Source organism: Vitis vinifera, chromosome 13 (genome assembly GCF_030704535.1).
Source record: "Vitis vinifera cultivar Pinot Noir 40024 chromosome 13, ASM3070453v1".
NCBI lineage: Eukaryota > Viridiplantae > Streptophyta > Magnoliopsida > Vitales > Vitaceae > Vitis > Vitis vinifera.
In genome coordinates, this window is record NC_081817.1 from 23657313 (window position 1) to 23670730 (window position 13418).

General features: G+C 29.6%; 1 protein-coding gene across 1 annotated transcript in view; it reads left to right on the forward strand.

The window, feature by feature from the left end:
• Positions 1-5294, forward strand: part of LOC100266981 ((-)-alpha-terpineol synthase) — a 55847-nt gene extending 50553 nt beyond the window's left edge. Inside the window, exons 2-8 of the mRNA XM_002267417.4 lie at positions 2613-2915; positions 2995-3262; positions 3501-3879; positions 3982-4200; positions 4276-4414; positions 4517-4765; positions 4870-5294. Of these exons, the coding sequence (XP_002267453.1) occupies positions 2685-2915; positions 2995-3262; positions 3501-3879; positions 3982-4200; positions 4276-4414; positions 4517-4765; positions 4870-5169 (1785 nt within the window). The 5' untranslated portion in view covers positions 2613-2684 and the 3' untranslated portion in view covers positions 5170-5294. The remainder of the gene's footprint in view (positions 1-2612; positions 2916-2994; positions 3263-3500; positions 3880-3981; positions 4201-4275; positions 4415-4516; positions 4766-4869) is intronic.
• The last annotated feature ends 8124 nt before the right edge of the window (positions 5295-13418 follow it).

Genomic DNA, 13418 nt, shown 5'->3' on the forward strand with positions numbered 1-13418 from the left:
ATGTTGAAATTGAATTTCTTTTATTTAATTAATTTATAAGAAGCATTTTTCCATTCAAGGATTACCAAAAAAACCAAAAGTACGATTATATTTCTTTAAATGCATGGTTTTAATGAAAAATAAAAAATAGTGAAATAAATTAGATAATAAAATATTTTTATTTATTATGAACTCTTGATATTATATAATTTTTTTAATAATTCTTGTTGTGATATTTTATTCTAAAATTTATTTTTATTAATTTTCTTATTAAAATTGGTTGCCAAAAAGTTTGAAAAAAATAAAGTAGAAATTAAGAGAAAACAAAAAACAAAGAATTTTGTTATCCATGAAAATTTTGAAAAATATCATCCAACCATGGGAAAATGATTCTTCTAAGAATTTTTTTTGTCTATTTTTTGCATTTTCCAATCAAACATACCCTAAATGGTTTTGGTTAAAAAAAAGTATTATGATGAATCAAATTGGATAATCCATTAGTTTGCTTATTATCAATTATTTATAATTTATTTATTATTTCTAATTAATTTATTTGAATTAAGATGAACAACATAATAATAAGAGTGATAAATTTATGAGAAGTGTATTAAATCATTTTTAAATTAATCAAAGTGGTTTTTCATTCAAAAAATGTTATATTTTTAGTTTAAAGTTAGATTTTTAAAAAAAAATCATTTTCAAATTTAAGTTGTTTTATTCTGAAATTTACCACTTAAACCTAAGATTATACCAAATATTTTTCTATTTTAATAATTAAGGTTGCTCAATCAAATCCATGAACTTCTTATAGTTTGTTAAGTAGATGAGTGTGAATCAACTCAAATTAAAAGAATCTTATTTAATCCTTAGGTGCTTAACAATAATTTGACATTCACTTTTCTAATAATTTTAAAATTTTAATTAAATACTTGCATCATTTTTTCTTATGAAATTAAAATTCAAGAAAGACTCTTTCAACTATCATCGAATAAAAATGCTTAATTTTTTTTTTTTAATTTTTCATGAAACCAATCTTAATTCTCATTCTTGTAATATTAGTAAATTGATTTCATCACTTAATTCAATTTTTTATTAAGTTTATTTTAACTTTTCCCTTTTTTTTTTTGCCCCTTTCCATTCATTACCTTTACGGTATCTATATTACATTACTTTTCTTTTACTTCTCCATAATATTTTTTTGAATATCTTATTTTATGAAATGATAATCATGTACTCTATCAATATATCATATCAATATATCATATAGCATGCTTTAAGTTAGACTCCATATATTGCTTGAGTATTGTTAAGTGTTAAATCTACTTATTTTTACATTTTAAAGTATCTAAAAATTTTATTATAATGTGTCCTTTTATTTTATTTAATTAAAATAAAAATATTTTAAAGTTACTAATTTAAAAAAGTAGTAATTTAACAATCCTAAAAATACCATAATTTATTGTAATAAAAATTGTGTTAACTAATTATATAATTAGTTAGAAAAAGATTCGCTTAATTGTCATTAAGAAAATAACATTAAGTTGAGAAGCACAATTAAAAGTTTGCTAAAATTATTGGAGTTTTATTAAAGCTTATATCTATTTACTATTTATTTTTCTTTTCCCACATTTCTTTTATTTTTCATGAAACCATTATTTTTATTTTAACACTTAATAAATTTTTTACTTAATTTAAATTTCTTTTTTCCATGAATGTGTACTTTTACAATGTATATATAATTTTTCTTCTTTCAAAACATATTCGAAATAGTTTGAACAATTTTCTATCCTTCAAAATAGAAAATTATTTTCTAGACTTAAAAAGACGTGGTAATTTTTTGAAAATTGTTCTAAAAACAAAAAACTTATTCTAAAAATAAGATATTTTTTGAAAACATATTTTAATTATAATAATCAACAATTTTTAGGAGACATTTCAAAAAATAATTATATGAGAATTATTAAAAATAAATTAGCATAGATAAAAAATATTTTTAGGAAACATTTAGAAACACAAAAAACAAGTTGAAATATTTTACTTTAATTTATTTTTTATTTAGGTTAATTTTTTTTTTCATGAATGTTTACTTTTACAATGTATATATCATTTTTCTTCTTTTAAAACATATTGGAAATAGTATGAATAGTTTTCTGTTCTTCAAAGTTGGTATTTTTTTAAGAGCTTGTACTAAAAACAAGAAACTTGTTATGAAAATAAGATTTTTTTTTCTAGAAATATGTTTTAATTATGTTGTTTTTAAGGAAATTTTAAAAAAATTATACAAATATGGAGAATTATTAAAAATAAATAATTACAGATAAAAGTTATTTTTAAGAAATATTTAAAAACACAAGTTAAAAACATTCTAAATCTCCAAACATGCTTTTATTTTTAAAATATTAAAAAACTGTTTTTCAAAACTTTTGTAAACAAACCTAATAATAAAACTCTTTTTGAATATTTTATTCTATGAAAAGATAGTTATGACCCAATCAATACAATATGCTTTGAGACTCTTATCTAAAGGCCGACAAGCTGGGTATACTTTATACAATCTCACGAAGATTCAGCTTGGAATAAATCTTACTAGCATTATTGCAAATTTGACATAATACTATTGCTTAATCTTACAGCAAACATGGGAGCACACGACCACAAATTCTATATATAGCTGCTGGCAATGTGATCCAGCTTGTCCCACTCCTATGGCTCTTCTGACGCTTTCTTCAAACCCTTTTTTCACTTTTACAAGACTGCAACCTTCAAGCCGCTTCTGCCGCGGAAAATCGCAGGGTGTTTGCATTTCTGGTCCAGTCCAATGCACGGGTGGGGCTAAAACTAGTAGCCAACCTGCTGTGATTGTGAGGCGAACCGCAAGCTACCAACCTTCAATTTGGGACCATGATTATATCCAGTCACTAACGAGTGATTATGTGGTAGGTGCTAACTTTTAGTACTATTGTTCATTAATGGACTCAACTTGATTTTTTGACGGATATAGTGTCTTATATGCAGGGAGAAACATATACAAGACAATTGGAGAAGCTTAAGGGAGATGTAAAGATAATGCTTGGCCAAGTCGGGGAACCTTTGCATCAACTGGAGCTAATCGATACCTTGCAAAGGCTTGGAATACATTATCACTTTGGGGAAGAAATAAAGAGAATATTGCATAGCATATACAACAACTACAATAGGAATGATACATGGAAAAATGGAGATTTATATGCCACAGCTCTTGAATTTAGACTTCTAAGACAGCATGGCTACCATGTTCCTCAAGGTATTAGAAACTACCGAGTCCTAGGTTTAAATTTAGTCTTCTCTACTGTTTTAATAATTTTTTCAGGCAGCGGAAAGAGGTACACGATCTACCAGGAAAAACAGCATATATAGGAAGCACTAGATCAATTAGTTGCCTAATGAGAATAGCATAAAGAGCACACGATTTTTGGGATTTTATAAATTCTGTGCGACATATTTATACTTCAGCATAATTATTGTCATATTGAATGTTGCAGGTGTTTTCCATATTTTCATAAACAAGATAGGGACTGTTAAGCCATGGCTTAATGAAGATATCAAGGGAATTCTATGCTTGTATGAAGCTTCATACCTTTCCGTAGAAGGTGAAAATATCCTAGAAGAGGCTAGAGATTTCACAAGAAATTTTCTTGAAGAGTACCTTGAGCGGACTGTAGATCAAAATGATCTTACTGCGATAATAAACCATGCCATGGAGCTTCCGCTGCACTGGAGAATGCTAAGGCTAGAGGCAAGATGGTTCATAGATGTATATGAGAGAAGCCAGGGCATGAATCCCATTTTACTTGAGCTTGCTAAACTGGATTACAATATGGTGCAAGCAACATACCAGGAGGATCTAAAACATGCATCAATGTAGGAATGAGCATATTCTCATTTTCATGTATAGTTTAGCAGCTACAAAGTATTATCGAATTCTAATATTGATATTCCCTCTTTTGGGCCTTACAAATGCAGGTGGTGGACGAGCACACGCCTCCCAGAAAAATCGAGCTTTGCTAGGGACAGATTGGTGGAGAATTTCCTTTGGGCTGTGGGATTTATATTTGAACCTCAGTTTGGATATTGCAGGAGAATGTTAACAAAACTCATTTCGCTGATAACAACAATTGATGATGTTTATGATGTTTATGGGACATTGGATGAACTTGAGCTCTTTACAGATGCTGTTGACAGGTTGGTGGTTTCTGTGTACTTCTTGTCCTTTTAATTTAATAGAGGTTGGGATGCTAGTTTTGTTTCCACTGTCAGATGGGATATCAATGCAATGGAGCAACTTCCACAATACATGAAGATCTGTTTCCTTGCTCTCTACAACTTCACTAATGAAACCGCTTATGATGTTCTTAAAGAACACGATCTCAACATCATTTCATATCTCAGAAAAGCGGTAACATTTCAGATTAAAAATTCAGTCATCTTTCTATAATCAAATTGACGAAATTTCCTGTGCAAAATATGTTTTTGACTGATTATATAATTAATTCTTCAGTGGGCAGATTTAAGTAAATCCTACTTAGTGGAGGCGAAATGGTACCACGAAGGTTATATGCCATCTCTACAGGAGTACATCAACAATGCCTGGATTTCAATATCAGGTCCACTAACACTAGTTCATGCCTATTTTTTCATCACAAATCCAATGACGGAGGAGGCCTTGGGATGCTTAGAGAGATTCAGCGATATAATCCGCTGGTCATCAATGATTTTCCGTCTTTCAGATGATCTTGGGACATCATCTGTATGCAGCCTAATTATCAGAGATTGCTTTAGTTTATTTTCTATACTACCAATCCATCATTTAATAATAATAATAATAATACTGATACATATATTTTTTCTCAGGATGAGTTAAAAAGAGGAGATGTTCCTAAATCCATACAATGTTACATGTATGAAACTAGTGCTTCTGAAGACGATGCCCGCAAATACATAGGCTTCTTGATTGATGAAACATGGAAGAAGATGAATGAAGAGAGAAATCTGAATTCTCCCTTCTCCCAAACTTTTATTGGAATGGCAATGGACATTCCTAGGATGGCTCAATGCATGTATCTGTATTATCGGGACGGGTATGGTGTTCAAGACCGTGAGACTAAGGATCACGTAAAGACATTATTCATTGAGCCTATTTCCCCTGTATAGAGGACCCGTGTCCTTCAGTCTGAGATGTGAATGTGATCTAAGCTTTTTAGATTTTGGATGTGGTAGAACTTGGTAAATTTGTGCAAAGGATATTTCCCTGAAGTTCAATTGACTTATTTGGTTAATTTGGTCTCACATGTTCCTCGGCTGTTAAGACTGCTTTCTTGTGAGATTCACCATTAGGTAAAACAATAGCAGAAAAATCCACACATAAGTAATCCAAGCATCTTCTTGAAGGCCATGGTTAATATTGATGCAACTCTGTAGCTCTGCACGTAGTGATACACTTAATATATTCAATGGTTTAAATTAAATCATCCTGTTATATTAGTGTTTTAAATTAATTTATTATAATCTTCATAAACCAGAGAGTATAGTTCAATGAGAGTGTATGATATAACTAAAAAATGTTGATGGAGAGACATGAAGATGAAGAGAGTGTTTGATAAAATTTAATACTTATTATTTAATGACTTAAATTGATTTTAAATTAAATTATACTCAGGTTATTAACTTAAAATTTATTACTTAATTTTTTCTTTAATTATTTAATCAAATTAATTTAAAATATATTTTAAATTATTAAATTGATATATTTATCCTTATAAATTATAATTAGAATAAATGCGATTAAATGATAGTAAAAGTAGTGGAGTAGTAAAGGGGATTGTGAAAACAACTAGGATAAATCTTCAATGAAGTTATAAAAAAAAAATTTCAACTTTGATTAGATACTGAAATAAATAGAGTAAGAAGTTATTAGTATAAAAAGGGTTTGTATGATATCATCTTGAAAATCGAGTGATTCCTTCTTTATTCTAACTTTGAAAGGATCGATAGATACTATCGAGGAGCAGATGCTTTGAAAGAATCAATCAAATTCGTTTTTCAAAAATAAAAGTAAAAATGTAAATTTAAAAATAAATTAATTAATTTTACTTATTATTTAAAATTATTTTTAATTCTAAATGATATCAATGTATTGGTTCCACGTTACCATCAAACTTCATCCTTTATATAGAACATGATATAAGCAAGAGGTGTGCACAGGGTCAGTTGTTGAGCCTTGCCACCAAATTCACATATATTTTTTATGCTGTATTGTATATTCAAATATGGGGTGGCTGTTAGGATCTTTCTATTTACTCTAAAAGTCGCAATCTCTGCCGATCACCAACCTTTGTTTATATATTAATTTGTCTTTATTTCAGTGGAGCTCTCGGGAGGTATCCATAGATTGATTTATAAAATGACATGTTTAATAAGTGGGACTAAACTAGATTCGGTGATAAGATGTTATCAAGAATTAAAATTTCAAATATTACAAAAACATGTCGGTGGTTCAATTTATAAAAATATCAGAAAAATGTTAATAAGATAAAAAAAAAAAAGAAAAAAAAAAAGTATTTGTTGGAGTTGAAGTTTGGATGCTTTCGTGAGTTGACCGAATCCAATCCAATAAAAATGAGAATAGGATTAAAATGTCATTTAATTATAAAAAATTAAATATTGATATAAAAGAAATATTGATATATGTATAATTTTTTAATATTTAATTAATATATTAATAACAAAAAAAATTATGAAGAAAATTATTATGATAATTTTTATATTTTTTTATAATCAATTAAATAAAAAAAATTTATTTAATTATAAAATAGTTATAATTAATTTATTTATTAAAATGTCTTTTTAATATTTTGTTTTTATGATGACTTATGATCTAGTAGTCATCTAAGGCCAACATTTGGTCTTGGGTTGCAATCCCGAAATATTGGCGAAAAATCGGCAAATGAAACTTTGCTATTGATTGCCTCTAGATTGGATATGGAATTCAAATAATATCTTAATAGAAGGATGCTTGATTGCATATGGAATACTGTTGTTCCAAAAGCTGCCGAATACCACCATATTGAAAAAGATGCCCAATTATTATGCTGTACATGTGGTTTTCGCACCCAATTATAATTATTATTATTATTATTTAGACACAACTCAGTGTCATATCACTGTTTATTGAGCCATTCAACGTGATCATAATCTGGATCTGGGTCCAGGCATGATTACTTCACATAAAATATTAACGAGGCGATTTTTATTATGATTTTAAGTAGCTTTATTGATATTATTTTATTATGATTGTTACATAAAATACTTCATCCAAGATAAAGGTGATTTTAAGTAGCTTTATTGATATTAGTGAATCAATTAAATTACCCATTGTGTGATTAGAAAGAATCATAAACAATGGGATAAAAAATATACGGGGTGCTTATTATGATTATTTGAAATATAAGTATAATAAGAATAGAATTTAAATAGGTTCACGATCAAAGAAAATAAAAAGGAAAGTATTAATTCATCTATACTCCTAAATAATAATAATAATATAGAAAATAAATAATTTTACAACAGTAAAAAAACATCGAGACTTTGCTAACCAAAAACTGGAAACATAGAAGTGAATGCGACTTGGTATATAGGTTTGTAATTTATGGGAAAGAAGAAACAAAAAAAAAAAACATTTTTGAAAATGATGATGAGTGAAGTATCAATCAATTTGAATATATTTGGTCCTTTCATGAAGACAGAGTTGTGTAATAATCAAAATAACACTTTTGTCGTCACAATACATAAGAGTGAAAAAAAAAAAATACTCATATTAGCCAACTGATATAGGAATGAGATAAGAAAAAGAAATACCCACATCAAGTGGTTAACATAAGAATGCCACAAGAAAGAGAAACACTCATATAAACAAAAAATCAGTGTAACCAAACTACTTCGTTGGTAGTAGACATCATATCATGATACTTAGCTTGTATGGAAGATCAAGAAATGATAGTTAATTTTTTGCTCTTCCAAGAAATAAGAGAATCACCCTAAAATATATAAAATTTAGTGGTAGACTTGCAATCTTTGGGATCACTAACCTAGTCGGCATCAACATATGCATGCAATTCTAAAGAGGAAGTGGACATAAGTAAAAGATTTTAAAATAAAGCACCTTGGAGATACTATTGAATAAGAAGAACAACAACATAATGAATTGTAGTAAGAGAAGCAATTTGACTAATAATGTTAACAACATAAGCAATGTTCATATATGTAATAGTAAGATAGACTAAGTTGCCAACAATAGTACGATATAAAGTAAGGCTTGACAAGGGGTCGGTTACCACTAAAAGAAGAATACCAAACATTAACCTAAAGAGGAGTATCAATAGTCTTAGTATTAGTAAGTCAAGCATGATCAAGAATATAGACTATATACTTAGATTGTGAGATAAGATAATCTTTCAAAAAAGAAGCTACCCCAATATCTAAAAAGTATCGTAAAGAATGCAAATCCTAATTCATTTCAAAACATGAAGTCAAATCTAATATCAACTCTATAATCTCATCAACATAATCAAATGTAATAATCATATCATCAACATATAGAAAAACTATAATATGACTAGAAATTAATGGTGCATTTTAAAAAGATTGTAGGTTCATGATGATTGGGATGAAAGCCAATAGAAGTAAGAACATCAAGGAACTTTGCAAACTAAGCGCATAGAAGGTGCTTGTTTGAGACCATATAAAGTTTTTTTAAGTCTGCAAACTTCTCCAAGGTTATGAGAAACACCAAGAGTGGGTACCATGTAGACTTCTTCTTATAATCACTATTAAGAAGACATTTTTAATATCCATCTAAGAAATATGTCATTGATGAACAGAAGCAACTGTAATAAGAGTACAACTAGTAGTAATTTTTGTAATAAGAGTAAAAGTCTCCTCATAATCCATACCATACTATTGAGAAAACCTTTTAGCAACTAATTAAGCTCTGTAATTACTCAACAGAACTATCAAACTTAGTTTAGATTTGTAGACCCGATGACCCAATTGTAATCTTACTAGGTAGTAAAGGTACCAAATCCCAAGTGTTAGTCTTATGAAAAGCAACAAGTTCCTTAATCATAGCCTACTACTAAAGAGGATCAATAATGACTTTTCTAAAGGATAGTGGCTCAAAGATATTATGAAAATAAGCTAAAAATGATGTAAATGAATCTAAATAAATGGAATTAAAAAAATTCAGTAATTGAGTAGACTAACAAGGATGTTGAGAAGGTGTTAGAGTAGCCATAGGAAGAGATGAGGAAGCATGATGATCAGAAACCAAAGTACTTGTATCTATAGGAAAACTGTCCATAGCATCTAAGAAAGGATCAATATGAAAAAGTTTAGATTTAAAGACATTATGAGACTCAATAGGAATAGAAAAGAAAGGTATATGCTTAAGGAAGAAAATATAACTTGATACATATAATTTATAGCAAATAGAATCAAAGCACGATATCCCTTTTGACCTTCACCATTCCTTAGAAAAACACAAATAGTAGAAAAAAAAAAGATATCTTACTACACTCTATAGAAAATAAAGGACATAACAAGTACAACCAAAGACTCTTAAGGAAAAGTAATCAAGAGCATAGCCATACAACTTTTCAAACGATGATAGATGATGAAATTTTGTTAATTAAGTGAACTGTAGTAAGAATTTATTACCCTTAGAAATCACTAGGAATAGATGTTGATAATAATATAGCTCAAGCTTATGTTCCTTGGTGATATCATTTATAAGGGTTAATTATGTTCTTTGTGTTGGGAAATTTAGATTTCTCCATTTCTTGTCCCTGGATCTCGTAGATTACTTGCACTATTCCTAAGCTTATCTAAATCTATCAAAACGAAAACATATGGCTACAAAAACCATATTAAAATAAAAATCTAGAGAAAATAAAGCTTATACTTGGATTTGGATATTCTCAAATCAATTCCACGTGGAGAATAAGAAGTCTAAAGGTCTTGTACAACCAAGATTTTCATCCTAATAACTTGAACAACAATTTTGGTACTCTAAAGTGTGGGTAATAGAATGGAGGAAGCTTTAGTTCTATCTCTTTTTCTCTGGAGGTGGGAGACAATTAACTATAAGTCATTAGGAAACCTTACCCCCTAAGGGGGTATTTATAGGGTTGCCTACTAGGTTTAAGTGACTTAAGCCCATCAAGACTTGGGTTACTTAATTTAGCCCAAAACACATCCTAATTGATTAATTAACCACACAGGATCATCCAATTAACAATTAGTCCAATCCAGAGACTTTGTTCACTATCTCTTGTGCAACCTTGCATAATTACCAAAGTGCCCTTATGCACAAGAGTGAACCTAAAGTCAATCCAACCCTCATAAACTGTGTCATCATGGCACATGAGCTTAGAGGAGGGACCATTGAGACCCATGAGAATACTATGTAAACAAAAACGAGACGAGGTTCAGGTTTGTGACCTACCATCCACTACATGCGAACTTTTCATGAATTGGTGTCCATAATCTTACAAGGGATTGTTATCACCTATCAAAATTACCTCTCTAATCCTTGAGTTATAAATCCCACTTATTATGTGATCAAATGACAGACTCTAATTCATAAAGAGCATATGTCAAATTCATTTAAGGAATTATTGCAACACCACAAATTTCATGATCACATGTCCTTTGGATTACCTAAAGGAACATACTATCTCAATCCCATGAGATATCATGTTGCCTCTATTGAGAATACCTATTGCCACTAGCCTCCATCAATAATGACCCAATCTTTAGGGATATATGATCACCTTAAGATCTCACTTATAGATCAAAGTCTCCTATTGATTTTGGCACAAACTCGATATCCTCTTAAAGTTGAGAATCCATGCAGTATAGTTGTTTGCAACTTAGATCTAAGCAACGGAAATAATGCCATTTTTAAAAAATGATCTTTTAGGGTTAAAGTATTAACTTTTATGTTTGGATGTTCCCAAACTTTAAATTCCAAGTGTTGAAGACGACCTTGAAGTTGTTGGAAGTCTCGTAAACCCATGATTTTTTGTCCGATGACTCAACATTGTTCTTGGCACAATTCCAATAGGGAGGAAAAAAAGGTGGAGACTATAACTCTCTTTCTCTCTTGATGGTGGATGACAAAAAAGTTATAGAAACCTTAACCCTTATGGGGTATTTATAGGGATCATAATTAGGCTTAAGTGACTTGAGCCCAAATGCGCTTGAGTCACTTAATCTAGCCCAAAATAGGTCCTGATTGATTAATTAACCCAATAGAATATACTAATTAATCAATTAACCCAATCTAGAGACATTGTTGATCACTTACTTCTATGCAACCTTATATAATTACCAAAACACCCTTACACACAAAAGTGAACTTAGAAGAACTAATCCGATCCTCATAATTAAAAGAATGTTTTAAACTATAATTTTTAGTAATAACCCTAGCCATATAAGTCTCAACCCTTCCATCTACTCTTTTATTTCTCTTGTAGACCAACTACTACCTATGGATTTTATCTCTTTAGGTGCTTCTACAAGAATCTAGACTATGTTAGTTTAATGAATCTAACTATTCCCTTATAGTTCCTTACCAGGAATGAGCACCAACACCATTCATTGCTTCATCATAATCTGTGGGATACAAACCTCCACTATGATGAGGTACTAGGAATGTGGGACTATCTTTTAGTATTTTTCAATCTATGTCACTCTTTATCTAATTACTTAGCATATAGACTTTATTAGAAATCTGACATTTTTATCAACAAACATCTTCTTATTATCTTGACAATAAAGCAATAACCCTGAAATCCTCTTGGATATCCTATAAGCTTATATAAATCTTAGGAAAAAGAGGTAAGACATAATCTCCAAGTTCATAAAGGGCATATGTCAAATTCCCAAAATATATATGTATATGGGAAGTGATGAGAAACCTATCATCAATCTCAACATGCCTATCAAAGTTTGGTTTCTTCTTTCCATTACTTCATTTTGCAATGGAGTCTTGGATGCATTTAACTAAGATCTAATCCAATGCTCTATAGGAAAGAGTCAAACCTACTAGACTCACAACCTCGATCTAATCGAAGTGTATTGATATGTTTACCTAATAGGTTATCTAAATCTGTCATATGTATAAGGTAGACATATCCAAACCTAGAGTATTTATCGATAAAAGTATTAAAAGATGCATATCATTCCCTTGCATGAATACTAAAAGGTCCATACACTTCAATATGCAATCATTAACTTCAAACATTCCTCAACTCTATGTCCTTTAGTAGTAAAGGTCCATTTGGTCATTTTACTATCTATATAAGATTCATAAACTCAAAGATCCTTTAGAATCAAAGTGTCTAGACTTAACTAGTCTTTGAATCCTATTTAGATTAATATGACTTAGACTTTTAGTAGTTTAATGTTTGATTAGTGCTAGAATCATTCCTATTAGTAAGATCTGACTATTCTCACTACTTGGCAAAGTGATAATTGAGTCACAAGTAAAAAAGGTAAAACATCCCATTAGCCTACACAACTAACCTTGCAACTTAAGTTAGGGTAAGTAAAATCCATCATGTAACCTTCTCGCTTCTTAAAAACCCTGTAAAGATTTATAGATAGTGAGCCTAAAATGTATGCACTATAATTTGTGAAATTCACCACTATTTATTCAACAATAAGAAGATGATGTGTACCTTATTTTTTTCTTAAGTAACCTAGGAATTCATTTTCCAATGTCTTAGAAGGCCAGAAAGGAATTATCTACCCCATGGTTTGCTCTTTTATTCCTTCTCTTGAACTTTCCTTATTTGGTATCATTCTTCTTCTATTTGGTAGAAGAGTCCAAAGAACCCTTGACTCCTATATGAATACCTTTATAATCTTTGAGAATCTCCTTAGCCATCCTAAAGGAATCTAGTAAAGTTTCCAAGATCATATATAACTTGGTGTTCATAACAATTCTAAGGGTAACTTGTCCATGTAACTTACTTTTATCACAAAATAACAATCCTTGTAGACTAAAGAAAATATCAAAGACTGTCACAATGGACATGTATTACTATTACAATACATCATCCAAGGACCCAAGTATGAGACGTTTGGTCTTCAGATCTATCTTATGCTATCTTTGATATAACACTATTTCTTCCTACTAGATTTGTTCACAAAGAATAGCTAGTTCCACTTATATTGACTTCTTTGTAATTTGTTACTATATCCAAATTAATTTGTTTAGTTCAAATAATTAGTTGGGGCTGGTCTAATAACTAATTCTAAGAGAGTGATAACAAATAATAGACATGATATCTATGACAAAATAATAATAATAATAATAATAATAATAATAATAATAATAA